Source organism: Callithrix jacchus, chromosome 11 (assembly GCF_049354715.1).
Source record: "Callithrix jacchus isolate 240 chromosome 11, calJac240_pri, whole genome shotgun sequence".
Classification (NCBI taxonomy): Eukaryota; Metazoa; Chordata; class Mammalia; order Primates; family Cebidae; genus Callithrix; species Callithrix jacchus.
In genome coordinates, this window is record NC_133512.1 from 5,289,993 (window position 1) to 5,313,284 (window position 23,292).

At 44.3% G+C, this 23,292-nt stretch overlaps 1 protein-coding gene across 2 annotated transcripts in view; it reads right to left on the bottom strand.

Moving 5' to 3' along the window:
• AOAH (acyloxyacyl hydrolase) overlaps positions 1-23,292 on the bottom strand; it is a 204,316-nt gene that overhangs the window by 78,550 nt on the left and 102,474 nt on the right. For both annotated transcript variants that reach the window (XM_035253176.3, XM_035253177.3), the window contains exons 11-12: positions 22,532-22,626; positions 1,123-1,214 (exon numbers count right to left, since the gene is read on the bottom strand). In XM_035253176.3, coding sequence (XP_035109067.1) covers positions 1,123-1,214; positions 22,532-22,626 — 187 coding nt within the window. The remainder of the gene's footprint in view (positions 1-1,122; positions 1,215-22,531; positions 22,627-23,292) is intronic.

Consider the following 23,292-nt stretch of genomic DNA (forward strand, 5'->3'; position numbering starts at 1 on the left):
TTTACCTTTAAATGAACACCTGCAACATTGGTGACTAGTTAGGTGGTAAGTATTTAAGAAATATTTTTAGAGTACATGAGTAAAGATCATCACATAAATATTCATGGTATGCAGCATCCTTTGTTCATTAGAATAACTGCTTGTTAAAATGATTAATGTCTGTCCCTTGGGGGCGTTCCTGCTCCTTACAGATTTGGGTAAATCTTGCCCCATGCATACTTGCCCTCCTCACAGTTCTCATGGCTTATCTCGTGGTCCTTTCCAGGCTTCTGGTGTTGTTGTCTGAGTCAGAGAGGGGCTTCCCAGCTGGTTCTGTCCTGCCTTTAGACCTAAAAGCAAGCTTCTACTCTTTCTTCTTTTATACACATGGAAGCCATTCATTTGCCACATTCCTTGTGCTTATTAACTGTCATAAATGTTTAGGGGATGTTGGCAGAGAAATTACCTCTCATATCTGTGACATTCTCCCATCCAAGTACTAACCAGGCCCTGCTTAGCTTCCAGAGATCAGACAAGATCCGGTGTATTCAGGGTGGGACGGCCATAGAATCATATCTGTGGCTTTCTACCATGTTAGGGGACACTTGCAAAGTTTCATCAGCATCACAGGTGTCCCTGCCAGGTATAGCCCTGGGAAGCAGACCCCAGGTCTTAACACCCAGGCATATGTAGTGAATTAGGTTTGTGTGTCACTCAAACTCATCAGGCCTGGTCTCTACCTGCAAATCTGGGGCATTAAAGCCAGGATGATTCCAGGACCTTGAGAAGTGCCAAGTGGCTTCAGCCATTATCTTTATAAATATTAATTTCTGAGAATAAGTAATCAAGTAAACGTCGTTTTACCGTGGATCAGAAAATTTCAGTGATGTGTTTAGTATTTTCCATCAGAAGTAAACTACGGAATGCCACCGCACCCTCCCCATAGCAGGAATACACGCTTCTTGCCAGCACGGCTAAAATGCAATTTGCATTACATCCTCCTGTGTGGTAGGTGAACTTGCGTTCATGTTTTAAAGCAGTTCCCAATAATTCTTATTTCAACATCTTGGGAGCAAGCCCCATCCCTTGTTCTTTCCTTACACAGATGCATTGAGATGCCTGAGGGTACGCAAACGCACTTACCCGGCAGTGGAGGCCAGAAACCCTGTAGCACCAGAGAGCTGGGGCCAGTCGAGCTCATCAGTAAGAGCTGTTGGTAGACTGATGAAGGAGTTCTAAGAAAAACAATAAATGGTGGTTTATTTTCTAAAGGCAGTAAGAAAAGTCATTGCCTGAGCATTGCTTTCTGTCTGTCTCCCGCTCTCAATCTCTCTCTTTAAGGGCTTTTGGTATTCAAGGCAGATGCCTCTGAACCTCAGACTTTATCAGAGAAGTCACGTGATCAGCACCACCCTTCACCTGGCTTCTACTCAATTCCTGTGAAACATGCGGAACATCTGGCATCATCTCAGACATTCAGGAGAGATGCTTCAGCAGGCAGAAAAACTTCCCACTCTTACGTTTGCTGAGATTTTCTCCATTTTTCAGTTTAGGCCATCAGAAAGTCAATCATCTGAAAAGCAATTAATCTGAAAAATAATGCCCAAGCCCTCAGAAAAAATACCTTCTCTGGGTTCAAAGCTATGGCTTCAGTAATTAAGGTAGTGCCCTCTCTCTGACCTTCTTGGGGGTCTCAGACATTTTTGAGAATCTAATTACGGTTCCTTTCCCCACAAAAATGCCCATTGCCATGTGATTTCAGGAGGCTCACAGACCCCCTGCAACTCCTGCACAATTTGTCAAGAACGCCTGATACAAAATATTGACAAAGACAGGATTCATTTGAACCACATTTCTGTGGCTTGTGCAAAATCAGCAAAGAAAAATGTGGTGAGCTACAACCTCTTGGTGCTCCTTTTATAAGTGACTTCTGGGACAAACCTCTCCTGTGGTCTAAGTTTTAGAAAAAGCTGATCTAAATTGGTATGTTTGGAACAGGGTGCCCGATTTAGCAAATAGAAATGAAGGGTGCCAGCCAGGTGCTGTGGCATGTGCCAGTGGCCCCAGCTACAGGGGAGGCTGAGTCAGGAGGATTGCTTGAGCCCAGGACATCGAAGCTGCAGTGAGCCATGATCGTGCTGCTGTACTCCAGCCTGGACAACAGAGCAAGACTCTGTCTCAAAAATAAATAAATAAATACGTAAATAAAAAGGATACCCAGTTAAGTTTGAATTTCAGGCAAACAACGAATAATTTTTTAGATAAGTACGTCTCATGCAATGGTTGGAACATGCTTATACTGGAAAAATTTGTTATTCGTCTGAAATTTGAATTTGGCTGGGTAGCTTGTATTTTATCTGGACATCCTTCTTTGGGTAAAACCTTTAAAAGCCAATATTCTCTTTTTGTCTTAGCTCACAGGAAGCCACTGTGAGTGGTTGCAAGAAGCTTCTGCATTTCTCAATATTGAAAACCCGTGTTCCCTTTGGGTAAACATGAAAACCTTGAGTCTTCCTTTAATGCTATTTTAAAATTTAAAGTAAGTTAAAGTAATGTCTAAAGACAAGTACATCAAAGCAATCGTAGTTTTAACACAATTTTCCAAATGGCACATTCCCCTGCTTCCTGCTTTTTCCCTCACCTGTAAAGATCCCTCTCCTAAGGAGACTCTGAGACTAGAGGCTGTGAGGGAAAGAAGAGCCATTCACTTCTTGAAAACATGTCTTTATAGTTCTTTCTTATTACAAAGTAGTACATAGGTTTGTTTTAGAAACACAAACACTATAGTCATTTACAATGAAGAAATGAAAGCCCCCATCACCTTCCCCTGAGAGATAGCTCCTGTGAGATAACCATGTATAACAGGTTGTGTCATATATAGGACAGTTTGTATATGAAATCTACCATAAATCTTTAAACTGGGAAAAACTCAATTCTCCTACTTCAGAGAGACAGAGGATGAGTAATAAAATACAAATTTATTTTCTTCATCGTGGACTGTTATGGGTTGAATTATGTTTCTCAAAAATATGTGTAGAAGTCTGAACTCCACCCCACCCCCACCTCAGAATATGACTGTTTGGAAATAGAGTGGTTGCGGATGTAACTGGTCAGAGGACATCATACTGGAATAAGAAGGGCCCCCAATCCAATATGACTGGTGCTTACAAGAAGAGGCGGAAACAAAGACATGGGGAAGGCCATGCATGGTGGAGGCAGAGATTCGAATGATGCTTCCACAATCCAGTTAATGGCAAGGATTGCCAGCTGTCACGAGACGCTGCAAGAGAGGCATGGAATACATGCTTTTGCAGACCCCCAGGGAGGAACTAACCCTGCTGACATCTGGATCTCAGACTTGCAGCCTCCAGAATTCTGGGCAATCAATTTCTGTTGTTTCCAGACACCCAGCTTGTGGTACTTTGATATGGCAGCCAAGGTAACTAATACATGGCCTGAATTGGACAATATGCTTGTTTCTATTATCCAAAGGGCTAAGACATGAATGAATCCCTTTACTATGCTTACTTTCAAAATAAGTCCTAGAACAAACAACTGTGTTCAAAGGCAGCAGTCATCCCATGCTGTATATTTTCTGTGGGTCTCTGAGCTTCCTCGGCTCCTCCTTTCTCAATTGCCTCTATGAAATCCCTGTCCTTATTCTTACTCTAAGTGTGATTTCCAGCACAGCGAGGTCTGGAAGAGGGAGAGGGGTGGTCAGCAAGTATGGCAACCTGGGATGCGTCTGTATTAATGATAATTTAACCTCTTCAAAGAACCAAAAACAACCCCACGGAAACAAGGCTCCTGGTAAACCTCAGAGGATCATGCAGTCTCAGTGATCGGTACTTTGTCACCTCTGATCATTCAGTATCCACCGCTTCCTGCTCAAAACTCCACCGTTACTGTGACTCAGCTATTCCCTTTTCGAGTTTCTATTTCTCCTGCTGCTATAAAGCAAAACTTTTCTCTGTCTTTTATCTTATTTTTCCCTACGTCTTTCTGCTTACAACGTGTGTTTACTGTAGGATTTGAGAATATTCAATTCTGCCCGACAAGGCGTGAAAAACAAATAGAATGGATGGAACTCGCAAGATATGTCTAGCAGAGTTAGTGAGTGAGCAAGCGGCTTGGAGATGCACGCAGAAGTTATGAGCCGTATTGAGTCAGTAACCTGCAAAACACGTTGAAACTTAAAAGAATGATTCGGTTCTTTTTCACCCCACTCCCTCACCTGTTTCTCTGTCATCTGTGCAATGGCAACTCCAGACTTGGGAAACTGGGTGTGGAACTAGGTTTTTGATTTTGTCTGGGGCTGCTCTCCCTTTCACAGGAAGGAGTTAGACAAAAACTATGCAGGCACAGGGACACTCTGTGTAACCTGGGACACTAATTGAAAGGGAAATCATTCTGAAGCGTGCCAGCAAAGTAGAGAAAGGGCTTTGCTCTAAAAATGGGGTGATCTGTCTTCTACGCCTGGGTCTACAAATACAAGGAAGAAACACAAATCAGGAAAACTCTATATTGGATCTGATATCACTGGAAATAGATTCCACACCCCCTGCAGCCTTGATTCTTGGTCAGGGGTGGCTGACGAAGTTCTTGTCTTCAGTGGTGGAAGAGGGGATGTTGAGAGGAGGGGTAGGGTAGGTGAGAAAATGGCAGGCAATCTTGTCTTGGGAAGTGGGGTCTCCATGTTCCCTACATTCTCCAAGCTCAGTCTCTCTGGATCAATCTGAAGGAATGGGGCTCAGCTACCCGGGAGATTCCTGGAATCCTTGCTGGTATCTCAGACACTGCAGTCAGCGCTGGAATCATCCCCAGCAGGATTTAAACTGGAGTGGACAGTGGCTGGTGCTGAATTACGACTGGGGCCAGGGTGAGTTAGTATTGCTCAGCGAGAGCCCTGAAAGGCCCAGGCAGTCCGGTTGCCCAGATTTATCCTGGTCATTCGATTAATCTCAAAATATAGCGAGCCGGTGCTTTCCTGGTTGAATGTTTTAGACTTCACTTCTGGGGTTAAGCCAGGGTTTTACTGTTATTAGTGTGCAGAATCGGGGAAGATATATTTGTTTCAGCATCTCTGATGGCTCTAGAAATATTACCTTCTTTACTTCAACAAGACTGTGGGGAAGACCAAGACACAGTCAGAAGCAAGTTGACAAGTCAGAGCCCTACTATGTGAACTGTCGTGTTCAGGACAGGCCATCTAACATCCCTTTCCAAGTGGACAGGTTTAAGAGAAGTGACATTTATTTGCCACATGATAGAAAAGATTTGAGCAGACCAGTAGAAGCCTTGGCATATTTCTTCTTCCTTAGTAAATTTGGTAGATAAAAATGAAAAGTAGTGGCTATTAATAGCAAATGTTTTATAGACCCTAGCAAAAAGAGAGTGTTTAAGTCCTATCGCATTAAACAGTAAAAGCCTTATTCACACAACATTATATCCAAGATATTTCAGGCATTTGAGGCAGGAGGAATGCAAATTAAGATTTTCCTCATCAACTCCTGCTTATTCCTCTTGAGTATTTATGTTCTCAGGAAATGCATCTTAAATGTACCTTAAACGTACATATATGAAAAAGGCTGAATATTTACCAAGAAAAATTTTCCAAATTTAAAGAGCATGAGCAAACTAGTGAGTGTTAGATCACTGCCGCATTGCTTCAAAATTTCTTCTGACCTTTATCGAGATAGATATTTGTTTTTTTGGCATAGTTGGCACATGTATACTATTTTGTGTAATATTTTCATTTAATGTTACCCTGTGTATGGGTGTGTATGTGTGTATATCCATGCATTGAGAAAGCCCACTGGTTCCCATTTTGATTGATATTTAGTAAATATAATAATTTGGACTTGGTAATATTTTAAGCCCTAACTTCAACAAGCAATTGATGTTGGAGTTTCTTTTCTTTTCTTTTTCTTTTTTTTGGAGACAGAGTCTTGCTCTGTCGCCAGGCGCCAGGCAGGAGTGCAGGGGCGCAATCCCGGCTCACTGCAACCTCTGCCTCCAGGGTTCAAGCAATTCTCCTGCCTCAGCTCCCCCGCCCCTGAGTAGCTGGGTTTACAGACGAGCAGCACCAACTCCAGCTAATTTGTGCATTTTAGTAGAGACGGGGTTTCACTTTGTTGGCCACGGTCTCCTGACTTCGTGATCCGCCCACTTTCGCCTCCCAGACTGCTGAGATTATAGGCACGAGCCACTGCGCCTGGCCCTGATTTGGAGTTTCTTAAAGCTTTGTTGCATGTGAGAAAGAGAGTAATGACACCAGTCCCTCATTCATCTGATTCTGCCAGTCTTCCGGCAACGCAGGGAGCATCCTCAGTGCCTTTCCGTCACTGTTTACATTGGGCTCTCTCCATTTGACACTACTGTGGACAATTTGCACAGTATATTCTCTTTGGACGATTGTGGCAATTTTCTGTTACATGTACCTGCGTAAGACCTGAATTGATTATTTTCAAACAGTACAAAGTGACTTGGAGGAATCTAAGTAACCACTGTTGGAAAAAGATGAAAAATATCATCACTAGTCAAATAAGCATTGCTTTATCCATTCCTCAGCATTAAACTCTCAAAGCAGATGGGTGATCGTTACTTTACCAAAAGAAGAAAATAGCTCTTGGATTGGTATTTTTAATAATGCAGGAGAGTTTCAAGGCCTGAGAATCAGAGACAAGGGTTACCTGCTTAGCGTTGGGACCATGGGTCTCCCAGTTCTGCTGGTTGGCTCCTTCTCCACTGTCTGCAGTGGTGCTTGCAGAAGGTGAGCAGGGTTCCTCCTGCTTTCTGCCTCTCAGTCCCACTGTGCCACCACACGGCCTCCCACCTGCTCAGGTCCCCACCCCCCATCATCTCATGCCTTTCTTGTGTGAACACCACATTATGCAACTCTCAGAGCCTTCCTTGGCCCTCACACACACTTTCCTGCCCTACTCCCATTCTGTAGCCTTTGCTACATGAATCCATCCTATAAATAAATGTCTACCTATTCATGATGCTTGGATGTGCTGTTTCCTAGATAATCTGCATTTTAAGCCAGAGTGAGGAAGGGAACGGATACTGTATTTCCCTTATGTGCCAGGCACAGAGACAGGAAACTTTCACAAATTGTTCAATTCAATTATACAACTCTATGAGGCAGCCTTGCTCCCTCTTCTCCCTCTCTCCCTTCTACAAATGCTTTAGAGCAACTCCCATGTATCAGGTTGGATATTCCCTTTAATAAAGAACAAGTACTCACACCTCAGACAAGCAGCAGCAGAATAAATGACCAACCTTTAACCCGCGAGAGGCTCTGGGAGGGCACCTCTTATGATTGAGAACCCTGGAGGACTTCTGTATTTTCTGTTTTTGGAAGAATCCCTTATGCAGGGCAGTGCAGGGCCCAGGACTGCTCTGGTCTAAACTCAGAGGGGGTCTGGATGACTTGCCAAGGTCATAGATCTGGTAAATAGTAGGGCTGGGATTTGAGCCCAGGTTCTGGTGAAATGAGAAAGGGAGAGGCATAGAGCAGGTGGGGTCGGCACCATCCTCAGCTTTCCATAGCCCACTTGTATCTGGTCCTTGCTTTGCCCTCAATCTGCCAAATTCCAAAACATCACAGAATGTGCCAAGCTGGGCTTGATAGTTCTTGAACATGAGGCTTCCTTGTTGCCCCTTTAGGAGGAAGTCTCCCAGATACTGCTTTGGGTAAAACGTTCAGAAGTCTACAGATGACTGGAGAGCTGCTGCCATCTTTTCTTTCTCTCTTTCTCTTTTATGGAGGCCATGTCTAACTTATAAAGAGTGCAGAATGAATATTTTGGAGACAAATATTGAAACAATATGTGACCCTACACAGCAACCCACACAGACCCTAGTCTTCTGCATCTAGGGCCTGTCTGGCCTGACATATCCTGGGGAAAGGCTTCCAGGGAGACGGCGCACACCACTGCTCTGGAGGTCTGTCTTCCAGTGAGGCCTGGCAGATGAAGTTCTGGGAGAAGGGAGAGAGGATGTATCATGTGGTTTCTGCCTCCGTCATCTCAGGCTTAACTAGATTAGGTAGCACAGTTCTCATAAACTAAGGCTCTAATATAGACAACTTCAAGAAAGTAATTTAACTCTGTGCATTTGATTTGTAAACCTTATAATCTCCCATGCAGTAAGATGAGTCTCATATTGAGGGAAAGTCCCCCTGACCCTGTGATTCATCATACACACACTGGCACGCAGAGACAAAGAGGAAAGGAGGGGGCGAGGGGGAGAGGGAGAAACATCAGGCACCAGCCTGTGCTGGGCACTCCACTGAACATCATACCCGGCAGCTGTGGGCTCCTTCTTCAAGGGACTCCCTATCTAGAGAGGCACAGACAATAAACACTTCCCATCTTAGTAACCTAAAAGCCTTTCCTTAGCCCTTCCGTGCCTCAGTTTCATTACTAATAAAAATGGCTTAATAATGGTGCCTATCTCATTGGGTGGTTGAGAGAATTGGGAAAGATAATCCATGCGCGTCGTTTAGACTTGTAAGAGCTCGATAAAAGTTGGCCGTCAGTAGTATTAAGGGCAGTCCAGAGTACTGTGTCAGTGCCTAGAAGGGACATCTGTCCCACATGTGGGGCTTTCAAGAAAGGAATCTCGAAGGAAGTCTAATCTAATCTCGTGTGAGTCCTGGAAGGCAAGGAAGAGAGAAGCACAGAGGGGTAGGGTAAATAGTTCCAGCATGGCTAACACTGCATGCAAAACCTCAGGCTCAAATTCATCATATCGCGTCCAAAGGAGACCAAGAGGCACCAAGTATTACAGTGACATATTTTCAGGTAACAGGTAACCCCAAATTTAGTGACTTAAAATGTACTACACACCAGCAGACCAGTAGCAATAACCGCTCAGCACCTGGTACGCTGCGTATTCCATGCACATTTAACTTCAGTGAAATAAGTCATTTTCGGGGAAAAAGTAGAACCTTTCCTCTTTACCCTCTGCCAGTCCAAAAGCTTATGGGAGCAGTGGATAAGAAGTCAAAGAAAGAATTCTAGCAAAATATGACCAGTAAATACAAAGAGGACAAAATGGTATATAACACTCATTATTTCATCATTTTGCTTGAATATAGCTTTCTATTTATTTATTTTTTACCTTGTCAGCTCCTCTTAGTTTCCTTCTTTCCCCTTTCTATTATTTATTACTTAAGCTCTAACCCCATGATTTATTTATTCAATGAATGAGTCAAGGGATGCATTTCTCTTCCTGCTGCATTCCAAATGAGAACACACTGTACAATTAAACTCCTTCTACTAAACTCCCTTCCTTCTATTGTTTTTTTTTCCCAGGGTGATTGAAGTACTTTTTCTAGATTCATAGAAGCAAGAAAACAAGAGTATAAAATATCCCTCTCATAGAGAGAGATAACCACAAGTCAATTGTTTTGTAATGCCAGTGAAACAAATTCTTTCGCAAACAGAAAAAAAAAAAAAAAAAAATCCTCCAAGGTCCAGAAACAAGAAGAGGTACACATCCTAGAAGCTGACTCTTCTAATACCTTTGATTCTGTAAAAGTTCAGTCATTTCTGAAACAGCGAGACTGCACTTTGTCTGGGATGTGGGTAGTTAACTGGAATTTGACATCAAAAGACGTCCAAGGTCAAGTTACAGAGGGGAAAGTGGAGAAGACCTCACTGGGGCCACCCACTCACCGGGATTCACCTGAGCTCTTGTTCCCCATTACCACGATCATAAATGATGATCTCATTTTCTTTCTCTCCTCTCTCACTTTATACCAAGAGGCTATCCCAAAGCCTTGCCATTTCACCCCTCTGGGCATACACTTCTGCTGGCCCCACGTGACTGCAGCAGCCTTTGGCCAGGGGACCTGCCTCAGCACTCTCTTCTGACATCTTTAGTGGTGTTTCCCAGAATCTCATAGGCAGCACATTTAAAGTAAAGATCCTGATTGGGTAGGTTTGTGGTGGGGCCCTAGAATCTCATTTCGAATAATGCCCTACATGGCTGCAATGACTGGCCATGTATGGAAAACCTAATCTACAGGCTACTGTAGCTATTCAATGTTGTCCTCCACCACAGGGCACCTCCATGTCCCCACCTCTCCTGACAGCCCTCCTCTCCCCACCACCTCAACCACCTGGGTCCCCTGAACCTACCCCTACCCCTCAGACTCCCAGGTCTCATCACAAGCTCTTCCTCCTACTCCACTGAATTCGCTGCTCAGTTTCTGCTCATCAGCCAAGAGTCAGCCACGTCTGGACTTCCTCTCAGAGCCTTCCTCGCCTGCCCTGGCCTCTCTCTGTTTGGTGTCCTCTTCTAGGTCGCGTGGTAGCTTGTGCATGCCTAGCTAACTGCACCCAACCTTCTAGCACTAGGGCAGGGGCTGGCAAACTTTCTCTGTAAAGGACCAGACAGGAAGTATTTCAGGTTTGTTTGCAGGCCATTTGGTCTCTGTGGTGACTGCTCAGTTCTGCTGTTGTCATAGATAATATGTACACTGATGGGCATCGCTGTGTTCCAGTGAAACTTAGTGTGCAGAAGCAGGAAGGGTAGTGCTTGGCCCAAAGGCCACAGTTTTCTGGCTTCTACTCCAGGATCCGACAGACTCAGTGTGTATCTGGGCTCCACATTTAATCTTGAGTCAGTTAGCTAAAGCTAAGTCTCAGTTTCTTTACCTACAGAATACATATAATAACAGAGTCCTTTTTGTACTGTCTTGGTCCATTTCCTGCTATGTTCTGTATTCTGCTCTATTTCTTCAGTCTGTATTCTGCTACAGCAAGACACCTTATAGTGTAATTTACAAACAACAGAAATTTATCATTCACGTTCCAGAGGCTGGGAAGTTCAAGATCAAGGTGCTGGCAAATTTGGATCTGGTGAAGGCCCTTGCTTCGTAAATGGTGCCTTGTTGCTGCATTCTCACCTGGGGGCAAGGGAGCTCTTTTGCAAGAACACTAATCCCGGTCCTGAGGATGGAGTCCTGATGGTGTCATCCCTTTTCATCGGCCCCACCTTTTCATACTAACAGTGGGTATTAGTTCCAACATATGAATTTTGGGGGGACACCAACATTCAGACCATTGCAGGTATTAAATAAGCTGATGCTAAATATGATACTTGGCATTTGGCAAGCAAAGAGTAATCTTTGCTTTATATTATTATTATTATTAGTGTGAGCTTATTGGTTTATCTTCACAACTAGACCTTAAATTCGTTGAGGCGAAGCTGGTACTTTTCACCTCCAGAGCCCCAGCTATCCACCTTTATCTATTTCTCTGTCTTTACATAAAAGAACACTGATAGTTGGGCATGGGGCTGCCTAGGCAGAGGCTGCACTTCTCAGTCTCTGTTGCAGCCTTGTATGGCCTTGTGACTAAGTTTTGGACAATGAGGTGTGAGAAAGAAGTGATATTTGCCACCATCGTGCCAACTTATTTCAAGGGATGAGTGTGCCTTCCCTTGGTCTTTTTTATTCCCTCCAGGTGACAGGTGGCAGGAGTAGGGGCAGCTATCTCAGACCCCAGGATGGAAGCTGCATGTTGGGGATGACCTAACTTTCGTCTAGCCTTGGACTGCTTCCCTCTGGATTACTACATGAAGGGGAAACACACTTCTATCTTAAGTCACCAAATCTGGGACTCTGTGACTGCAGCTGAGCCCATATCCTGCCCTATTAAGAAGAGCTGATGCATCCACTCACTCTTGTTGATTCTGAAACATATGTTACCAACAGGAGACCATGACCTCTGTGCCGCTTTCTGCTCCACTTTACTCTGAGCTCTTCAGCAGTCAGGCTTAGTGATGCCGTCCTCCATTTCTGCCTCCGGAATCCTTGACGTCTGTACTTCATGCATGCTCTTCATATTCCTCCAGGAACTGTGGTTTAGTTCATCACTCTTCCCAATGTCCCAGCTATTGCCTTGAGTGGGAAATCCCCATGAAATCATACAGAAGCCAGTCTTGCCCCCTGGCCATTTGATAGAGCTGGGCTGGATAATCTCTGCCTACACCCACTCCTCCTAAGGAAGGAGTTACTTGAAAAAAAAAAAAAGAATGAACAATCAATTCCAACCACCCAATATTATTTTTAAATGATGGCACTTTCTCTTTCCACATCCCAATGAACTTGAGATTCTAGGTGTTTCCCCTGTGATGAGTAATTTCATGGGCGCCATTTGATGGCTAAGGAATGTGGGGGAGAGTGAAGCAGGTGACAGGTGTAATTGACCAGGGGGCAAGAGATTGTCCTCCAGTGGCAGAGCAGGCTGGATAGCACAGGCATTGCCTGACTCACGCTGCCTCCCGATATAGAAGCCTTTATTTCATGTGCTGGCAGAGCAGGTATGTGGGCTGAGTAATTATAAATGCTTTTCAGAAGTATGAAGCTTAAAATAATTTCCTCATGTAGTTTTCATAACAACTGGTATTTGGCTTTTTACTTCTCTCAGAAGGCAACAGGGCCAGGATGATGGATATCTTCAGAACAATGAGCCGGGGAGTGCACCCTGCACAGCTGGCAGGTGAGAGACCTGGACTCTCACCTTGAGTAGGGAGAGAAGGGCATCGAGTTGATCAGAATTCAACAATGGCCCGTCTAGCCAGTTCATGAACAGGGAAAAAAACGGAAGAACATTCTGTCTCTTGTGGCCTGATTGCTGCTGGAGAGAAGAATCCACCATGGTGAATGCAACTCTCTTTTTCTGACAGAATCAATGAGAAGTAACTAGGATTGAGGTTTCTCTCCTCAACATCTAGCATCTTTAATCCGCTAGCCTGCAAGATGGCTGAGGAGCAGAAGATATAATCTTTTCCAGTTTTACTAAACAATAGCTTTTCTTCATCTTAAAAAATAATAAGAAGGCAGTATAACGCTTAGATATTTCTGGAGTTGACACGAAGGTAACTCAGATAGAATTTCCATATTTTGTATGCATTGTGAAAATCTTCCTCTGTGCTTAAGGGAAGCTTTTTGTGCACTGATAAATCCAGAGAGCAGGAAGCAGGGCGGGTGAGTGAGAGCAGGGTGAGAGCTTTGATATTGCCAGTGCTGTTTGCGGGTTAAAAAAGAGTAGCCACACCTGATATACAAAATCGTCTCGAAGGGAGAAATGCAGTGCGCATAAGCCTGAGAGATGGGAGCCGCTTTGCTCTTCAGTGAATATGCATTTTCAGCAGCTAGATTAAGGATTCATTTTGTCCTTGACACAGCACGAAATTCAATCTGTGTCTGCTTACCCTACAGACAACAGCCTGCCAGGGGTCGTGCTGAGATTTTATAATAGGATAGGCAACAGCCTTAGCTAGCAAAATAAACATTTGGGAAATTGTATTTCAGAATCGCTTCTCTCTCCTCACCCCCCTCCCCCAACCCGTCATGCAATTCTGGTTCAGTGAAATGCAGCATTTAATATTTTGGAAATAATTTTCGAACAGATGGGGGAAGAGGCGGGAGGGCAGCATCCCTGGATGGCCTCAGTGATCTTTCCACCTCCCCTTCTTTTTCAACAAACAACTCAAGCAGCGATTTTTTCCCTTGAAGGAAGAAAACCAAAACCAGCATGAAAATGTTTTGGGATTGCTCTTCGTCTTCCTTTGACGTCTTTCTAAGTTGAGGTCTTTCTTGCGGCTCTCGCAGGTCGATTTGAACCTGGCTACTGAGGCTGAGATGTTTCAGAGAGAAGCTCTGGTTGTTGAAGGGGAAAGGGAGCAGACAGGTCGGAATGAGACTCAGAACCCTTTGTTTCTGTGGAGCCGTGAGAGAGAGTCTTCATACTCTCTTTACTGAACTATAAATATCTTTCCAGATGAACACACTCCTAATCTAATTAGCTGTAAACAGGACTGCTGGGTGCCACACTACGTAAGCAGACGATGGCAAGAGCAGGAAAGGAGAGGGGCCGCTGCAGGGAGAATGCCCAAGACGGTGGATTCCTTTTCAGCGGACACAGCTGGGATGGGCTGATGAACTCACAGATGTGTATTCTGCCTTATAGGGAGACAAAGGCAAAGACGTACCAAGCAGCCTCACAGAAGGCAGAAGGGCCCGGTTAAAACAATGCATACTTGTTTTTCTACAGCATTTACTGTCCTTGCCACACAATACGATCAGGTCCTTTGTGCAGCAAAGGAATGGAAGGAAACACGTCTGGGCTCCCTGAAGGGTCTCGATTTGTAACATGCATTCCCACCATCAGACCCCGAGGGAAACTCCTGCTGCTGTTTGAGGTCTTTAACTGGCACGTGAGACAGGCAGCGCTCATAGGGTGCAATGAGACGATTCTTTCTTTTTCCCACTCAATTTTTGTGCCCATTCATCCCTTGCCCTGGAAGAAAATCCAGACCAGCCCAAGTATGCACGTGCTCATCCTCAGATAACGTACACGCCTCTGGTTACATTCCATTCCATTTCAGAAAAGAAAAATGTTCCGTCCTCACAATTTTAACTTCTAGCTCCCTGTTCACCCTGGGCTTGAGGCTGGCCATCTGTACCCAGGGACGGGAACGTGGTCCACTTTCTTTGTCTACCTGACCAGCTTTTCCTTCCCCTTGCTGGCGGAGGCTTGCGGTGGAGGGAGACTAAGTGTAGTTGGGTGTGACTGTCACCAGCCAAGCACATGTCTAAAGCTGACTTTCTACAATGAGGGCTGTTGTGGGGGTCTGGAGAGGTGCTGTGGGGAAGAGTGACTGAACCTCCATGGTGGAATGGGGGCATTCTCTACACACCACGAGCCACTTAAGTTTGCTGCTTCAGCCCTGGTCAGCTGGAAGTTAAGCCCTGTGAAGTCACCTTGCCCCTGCAGGCCCTCCGTTGCAGGATGTCCAGTGACCCAGGCTGGCTCTCCCTTCCTAGGGCTCATGTCCTTGTCCAGGGCCACACTCTTTCTGTCCTGCTGCCTTGGTCACTGCCCTTACATTCTGTATGGGGGTGTCCAATACCAGTCCTCTTGAGCTCAGTCTCTGCAGACCCCTATATAGTTCTCTTAGTGGCATCTTTATGGAGTGGGGGAAGCATACACACCTTCCCCCCCAGGGAAAGCTGAGCTCCACGGTCCTCCTGACACCCACCATTCCCAGCCTTAACTCTTCTGGACCTTTGAGTCCGGAGATAAGTGACAGATGGCAGAACTGGCTTCACTCCCTTCCTTTGCAGGTTCTGTGGACATGGTCTCCTCTTTCACTTGGAAGAAATATTGAGGGTAGGAGGGTGGGAATAATTTGTCTACATTGTCTCGGGGCTTTAGCTAAAATGTAGGTAGAAATACATAGTCCAATTTTTAACATCCTGTTATAGAAATGATTCCCAATTTCTGACAAGGTATTCATCATCATTTGTACTTTATAGATGTGGAAACTAAGGTGCAGAGTAAAGAAGTAACTGTAGGTGGCTCAGACAGGATTTGAACCCTGGTCTGTCTGATTCAATGTCCGAGATTACTCTACATGTAAGTTAGGGGCTTGAGATTCTCCACTGCGTGCTGCCATGACTGTGGAGTCCGCTTGGCACGTGGCTCTCCTGCTGTGGGTAGGGTGGCCAGACATCCAGGCTTGTCTGAGCCCGTCTGGGTGAATGCTAAGGCCATGGCATAATTATGATAATGATCCCCCTTCTCTCAAAGTGTGTAGGTTGGACAATAAATTTTATGCTCACCGTAACTATTGATATTAGGAGCTGGGGGAGAAGCACCAGGAGTTTCCTAGCAGGGGTGGCTCTCCAAAGGCTGGCTGAGACCCTGTGGGTAGATCTGCAATTGGCAATGAGCTCTAGGCAGTCTCCCCGAGATCCAAGGATGCCAGGGGACAGCCCAGGGTCAACCCCAGCCCGGTGAACCATCTGGCTGGGGGAGGGTGACATCTTGAGGAAACCTCAGAAAGTATACAGGATGGGAAGGGTGCGTCGTCCACTGTTGATTCCAGACAGCTTCTGAGTTTGTCCATCTTGTTTCTTCCCCACTGTACTTTTCTAACTTAGCATACTTTTATTAGAATTATCTAGAATTCTCCTAGCTGGTCTTGCTGCCTGATTTCCTTCTCTCCCACTCAACCAAATCCTGCCCATTGAAATCACAGCAAATGTTCTAGAATTCAAATATGCCCTTTTCTCACTTTACAACCCTTCAAGGACTCCAGCTTGCCTTCAGGATAAACTCCACGCCCTTCGAGATCTGCCTCCCATGCACCCCTCTAGACTCTTGTCTCACTGTCCCACCTGGTGCTGGATGAGCTTCAGTTCAGCTGCACCGAGCTCCTCGGAAGGCTGAACCCTCTTGCTTTCAAGCCTTTGCATGTGCTGTTTCCTCTGCTACGGCACTCCTTCCTCGGGTGGCTGGGACCCAATTACCTTCAGCTCTGTTCCTCTGTTTTGAACACAGTGTCTCTTCCTTCAGGTAGCCTTTCCTCCAGTTTGCAGGGGAGCGTGTGCACATCACAGCACCGATGGCTCTAGAACTGCCATTTGCCATCTGCATGGCCCCTCAGGGTTGTAAGCTCTATAGGCACCGGGCATCCTTCCATCCTTTTCCCGTTGACATTAGCCCCATCACAGGGCTTGGCACACAGTAGACCTGGCTAGCATTGGTTGAACTGATTGACGCAGGAACAGTGCTGTGCTGTTGAGCCTGCAGGATGTGACTCTGGAATTTTTACCTCAGTTAGAGCTGATATTTTGTTTATCCTTGCTACAAGCATGAAAGGCCAGACAACGGAAACGCGAGGTGTCTGAGCTCAACATACCTTGTGGATATTGGCTAAGCCTGGTATTCTTACCTAGTCTGACACTGCATAAATGAAGAGATTCTGTAGATAATAGTCTTTAAAAAAATGGAAGTTTTTTTTTTTTTTTTTTTTTAAAGGAGAATGCTCCATAACAGCAAAAAAACAGAAACCAAAAAACGAATCAGTTTAACATCCTGCTCTAGGTGAGTAGTCAGTGGATTATTGCATGGTACCTGAAAAGGACATTATGGAGCAGCAGTAAATATAATGAGTATAAAGACAAAGTCGTGATGAGGAAAATAATTATGAATTGAGTAGAAGAACTGCCAATTGCAAACTTGCTCTTCTTGTAACAGCATAATGTGTGTATATATAATATACATATATATATGCATTGGGGGCAGAGTGCTGGAAAGAGTGCAAAAATACTGTGAAAAATTTAAGATGGATTTCTTTACTTAAAATTAGCTCTCTTATTGACTTTATAACTTAAAAAAAAATAAAAATAAAAAGAATATTATAAGAATATTACAAAACAAACCTGATCCTCCAGAATGTTAAAGTGACTCTCTCTGGGTGGCAGTATTAAGGAGGAAGCTTAATGTCTTCCTAATAATTTATATATTTCACATTGCTCTTAATCATATATTTAACATGTATAATTAGATGAGAACAATAAGGCATATTCACTCTCTTCCTTCTCCCACTCTGGGCAGTCATGCCTCCTTTCGCGTAATCTTGATTGTGGTCACGTGACTGGCCTTGGCTGTTGGGTTAATGGTGACAGGGCACAGACTGCCTTCTTGCATTTTGACATCACGATGAGAAGACGATGCTCTGGACAGATTGCCCAGCCAAGAAAAATGAGAGACGCATGGCACACACCTGGGTCCAACCTGAAGCTTGGAGCCAACACCAACATAGCTCAGTTCAAAACAGCTGATCCCAGACCACCCCTGGATGCACAGTTGAGAAGAAATGATGATTGTTTTAAGTCACTGGAGATTTGGAGTGGTTGGTGGTTATTATTTTGGCAATAACTTGGTGATAAAGCTTCATGTTCAGTTTCAACATCCTAAGCAAAATAATCTCTTATTTTTGTCCCCTCTCCTATTCTTATCAAGCGGTATGTATCGTAGAAGTGGCCAGGCAGGGAGTGGCTGGGCCAGTTCTTAGCTTGGAGAGGGTTGTTAATCTAGAGAGATTTTAATAACCCCGGAACCCCAGAGGCTTAAAACAGGTGACAAAACGGTACTAAAACTGTCGTTTTGTTCCTCCTACCAATAGCATTATTGCCATATTGATAAGACTCCTGAATCCCATTTAACTGTTATGCCTGTTTGGGTTTCTCATCAGCCCATTCTCCCAGGCATTTCTCAAAACAATTGACCGCCAAAACGTGGGAGTGGGGAGTGACCCAAACCGAAACCGACAAATGCTGATGGACAGCCCTCAGCTCAGTTCACTGCCACAAACAGCAGATGAAATCTATCACAGGCCAGATTTCACTTGTTAAGTCTCTAGAACGGGGCTGGCTGCTGGGCTTCCGGGGGTGGTTTTCTCAAAATGTCTACTGGGTGGACCCCTCTTTTTTCTGGAGACTTAGCACACTGAGAGTGAGCCACTGACCTCCTGGAGAGAGTGTGAGCCCCAGGTTGTGAAGAGAGTCGCTCCTTTCCTCGGACTCTGAGGCCGGGTGCAGGAACAGGGAGGACAAGTACAAGGATTTCGGGCAGACTCATTAGTAATCACTACTGCACTGCCAGAGCTGTGTCAATCTAATTTGGCTGGAATTCAACATACGGGTCCACAACATTTTCACAGCCCTTAGCTCACTGACGCACATGGCCTTCCCTGACGGCGTGACTAGCATCATTTACGGTGTCTGTGGTCAAGTGGCTTGTTCAGTGTCTGTGGTCAAGTGTACAAGTGGCTTGTACACTGCCAGGCAGCGATTCCCCCATCTGTCAGCTGTGTGGCCTTGGGCAGTCCACTCAACCTCTCTGAGAATCCGTAAAGTGAGGCCGTGTTTTAATAACACTTACCTCAGAGGGCTTTTGCAAAGATTAAACTAAAAAATCCATTGGTTTTCCTTAACTGATTTCCTTAGCTATTTGCCGAAAATAAAACCAAAACAAATAGAACAAACAAATCTCCAGAATCTCGAATCACAGTGTTTGGTACACCCATAATGCAAATTCAATGAAGAACAATGAGAAAAAAAAGTTACCTATAATTCCACCATCTACACGCAGACCTACACCTTTCCAGTGACTGTTTGCACACAGACACATACATATTCACAAAATTGGTTCATACCTGCTATTGTGTAACCTGCTTTTGTTGCTTAACCGATTATCATACACATATTTCTTGCCAATAAATGTCTATTAATATGTACTTTAACTGTTGCACAAAATTTCATTGTATGAATGTAGTATATTTTTACACCCCCTATTTTTTGATTTTTAATTTCTTTCCTCATTTTTGCTCTTATAAATACCTCTGTGATGAGTATTTCTGTACATATATTCTTGAGCAGACAATTGATCATTTAAAAGGTAAATTTGCAGATATGAAATTACTAGTTAAAAACCACAAACATTTCAATCTTGCTTTATACATGCTGCCAAATTCTTTCAGAGAAGTTCGAGTAACTTCATCTCTTGGTGAATTAACGTGCCTGTTTCACCACAGTTTTGCTAAAACCCAGCCTTTGTCACTTTTAACCTGTGTTTGTTCGATGGATGATAAATGAATTGCATTGTTATCTCAATTTGCATTTGTTACTGCTGAAAAGGAATGTTCTTGATCCTTAAAAATTAGTATTTTTCTTATTGCTATGTAGAAACTTTGTTAATTAGAGGATTTAAATTTTGCCTTACATTTTGTAAGTATTGTTCTAGTTTTTCATTTGTCTTTTAATTTGTGAATTTTTTGCCATTGTGTACATTTGAAAATTGTATGTAATAATATCTAGGTGTTTTTGTGTGTGCGTTTCCTTTTATACTAACATACTTAGAGAGACTGGAGTATTTCTTAAAATAATTTTTTTTCCAGGAAGGCATATGTCTGGTATGTTTTCTGAGTCTTTCTTTGAATGAGAATAAGCTTCTGTAGTCCTCATGTGAGAACAATAGCTTGGCATAGCACACGTCTGACACAAATTTTCCATCTGAAAATTCTGTAGAGAGGCTGTTCCACTGTTTCCTGAAGTTTAGTGTTGAGAGACAAGTCTGATGCCAGGTGGATTTTCCCTCCTAGTATGTTCCCTGTTGGTTTGTTGGGCAGGATGATTTCAAGATTTTTCTTTATCCTTGAAATAAATAAGGAAAAACGGGAAACACAGGGAGTCTATCTTACACCTCGGCCTGGCACACAGTGGGGGTTGTGGGCTGAAGACGGATTTCCCCAACTCCAGAAAATACTAAGTCACGGCTTCCTCTCTGCCTGGTGTCTTTTCTTTTTCTACAGTTTCTATTCAATTGCCAGGACCTTTCCTGCATGCCGTCTTCACTCTTGTTTTTCACATCCAGCCTTCTTCCTGAGTCCCGGAATTTCCCCAGCTGCCTGATCGCTGCGCTTTCCTGTTCTCTGCATCATCCAACGTGCGAGCCAGTATTGTCGCTGCATTTTTATATCAGGTGGTTGTTCCACCTTGAGGAAGTCTTCCCTGATTTCTGGGTTCTTCTTTTTTGTGTGTACAACTTCCTCTCAATTATTGTTGAGAACCTGAATTTAACATTTTACAAAACGTCACTCTCTTTCCTTCCATAAACTTTTTTCAAAAGAGCACCTTCATTTATGCTCTAAAGCAGTTTTTATATATGTCCAGCTGTGTTCCCCCACTTGCTCATCTTTACAGAGGGCGGTCTGTGCTTGCCCATATGGGGCCTGGAAGAGATTCAATCAGAGTGTTTGAATTCATATTTAATTTCTTTAACCTAGGAAGAGAAGGTCAAGGAAAAATGATAATTTCTGCAGGTTAACTTCTGCGTCAGTTTCAGTTTTCTGGGATAGGGAAGAGGGAAATGCATCCATAAGTGGCTGCATGACCAGGCTTCCCCACTGTGCCCACATCCCTTTCTGGAGGGCAGGGGCACCACCTCCTTTGCTAATGGACAGGGTGGCTCTTGGGATGAGCCTATTGTGGCAATGTGCCCCTATTGTGTTACACCATTTTTATTGTGTTGTTTGATAGGGCCATCCAGAAGTAACGCCCCCGAACTGCCGTTCCCTGTGCACTGCGTCAGACCTGGGCAGGGTTTTATGGGTGTGGCACTTATGTACCCACTGCCTGGGTGTGTGGCATTCGGACTGCCTTCCCTGCGCCCTCCAGCTCCCACCCTTTGCCACACATTCTCCCCAGGTGTTTGCACAATTTGAGAGAAAAATAATGGCCCATCTGATAATGCAGCAAGTGTGTGTGCAGGTGACGAGCTGGTAATATACAGAGTTGTCATCATATGTCTAACTCACATTTCGGAGTCGTTCATCTGAGTAATGCATACAAATCTCACTTACAGTGGCTGATGCCTGATATAGCGTCAATAAATGTTGGTTTCCTTCCCCTTTCTTTGCCTTCTCTGAGTCTGTCATTGTTGGCTATTTTGCCTTGTGGCCGTCTTCTTGTTTTTTATTAAAAAACCCTCCAGGACAGTCTCATTACTCTTTGGGAATGGATGGCAGGCTTGTCTGCCTTCTGACACCTTCTGTGGAGCACAGCAGCGGCCATCAGGAGTGGAGCAGCCGGCTCAGCTCAGTGCTTCTTGCTTGCTCAGATAAAAAACAAACTGGGTCAAATGTAATTTCTATTTCTGTATCCTTGAGAAATAACCCCACTCTCTTCCACAATGGTTGAACTAATTTACACTCCCACCAACAGTGTTAAAGTGTTCATGTTTCTCCACATCCTCTCCAGCATCTGTTGTCTCCAGGTTTTTTAATGATCGCCATTCTAACTGGTGTGAGATGGTATCTCAATGTGGTTTTGATTTGCATTTCTCTAATGACCAGTGAAGAGGAGCTTTTTTCCAGCAATCCCATTACTGGGTATATACCCTAAAGATTATAAATCATTCTACTATAAAGACACACACACAAATGTGGCACATATACACCATGGAATACTATGCAGTCATAAAAAAGGATGAGTTCATGTCCTTTGCAGGGACATGGATGAAGCTGGAAACCACCATTCTCAGTAAACTAACACAAGAACAGAAAACCAAGCACCACATGTTCTCACTTATAAGTGAGTGTTGAATAACAAGAACACATGGACACAGGGAGGGGGACATCACACACCGGGTCCTGTTGGGGGGTCTCAGGGCTAGGGGAGGGATAGCAGGGGGTAGGGGAATTGGGGAGGGATAACATTAGAAGAAATACCTAATGTATATGACAGGGGGATGGATACAGCAAAACACCATGGCATGCGTATACCTATGTAACAATCTCGCACTATCTGCGCATGTGCCCCAGAACTTAAAATTAAAAAAAAAAAAAACCCAGCTGGACAGTCCCCAGAGTGCCTCTTCCTGATTATGGGGAAGGCAGCCTGGTGGGCTGTGTCCTTTCTATGCATTCTCCACCTTCTTGACTCCCCACTGCTGCCTTCAGGGTTCCTGGCAGTAGCTGGGCTGAGGCTGGAGAGGTGAGTAGAAGGAAACTTTTGCCATTTGTCTAAGACTGAAGTAACCGTGGATATGCCTTTTACGGCAGATTTTGCTGAAGAGGGAAATTTGCACCTGTTTGGAGGTGGCATCATATTTAGAGAGAGCAAGGGGAAACAAAAACAAAGGCCAGCGCATCTGGAAGGATTACTGCCGAAATTACTCACCAAAGACATCTGCGACGCTGTGATCCATTCGGGAGAGATGTGAAAATGAGCCCCAGCTGAGTCTCCCAGCAAAATGATTCCCCTGGGCTGTGAACCTGGGCAGCACAATTTATTTACATTATTTATGCACTCAAGTAGTTTGGAGCCTCCAGACTGGATAGTTATGAGAGCAGATACCCTAGTGTGTATTCCAGGCACCGAGTGTTATAACAGCAATTCTGCATGTTTGAGAGTGAGGGCCATAGCATTTAGGAGCTGAATGAGACTTCCAGGCCATTGGAGCTGCTAGCTAAGATGTAGAGATGCAGGTGTGTTTAGTGTGTTTCCCAGCTCAGCATAAAACAAACTGCTGTACAACATCTTGAGTGAATGATGGATGAATAAATGATCAGAGCTTTATCCGAAATCAGAAATATGCCCTAAATTTTGGTTCTGGAAATTACTTTCTTCAAAACATATCGATGTCTATTACAATTCACTTTAAGAGTTAATGATCTTATGGAGCGATTTTGATTTTTCCAAGACGTTGTGGTCTTTTAAAGCCCTTAATCCATATGGGCAAAAGCACTGGATAGACAATTCTGGCTGATTAATGGAGAGGTGGAGATAGAAAGGTCTTCATGCAGCCCTGTATGGTCGGAGGTTCAGAATCACTTAATCTGACTCTGAGGTCCATCCACATGAATCATTCCCCTGTGAACACATTCTTCCAAATTCATTAAGATCCTCAAAGAATCAATTGATGCCTCCCAGAGGCAGAG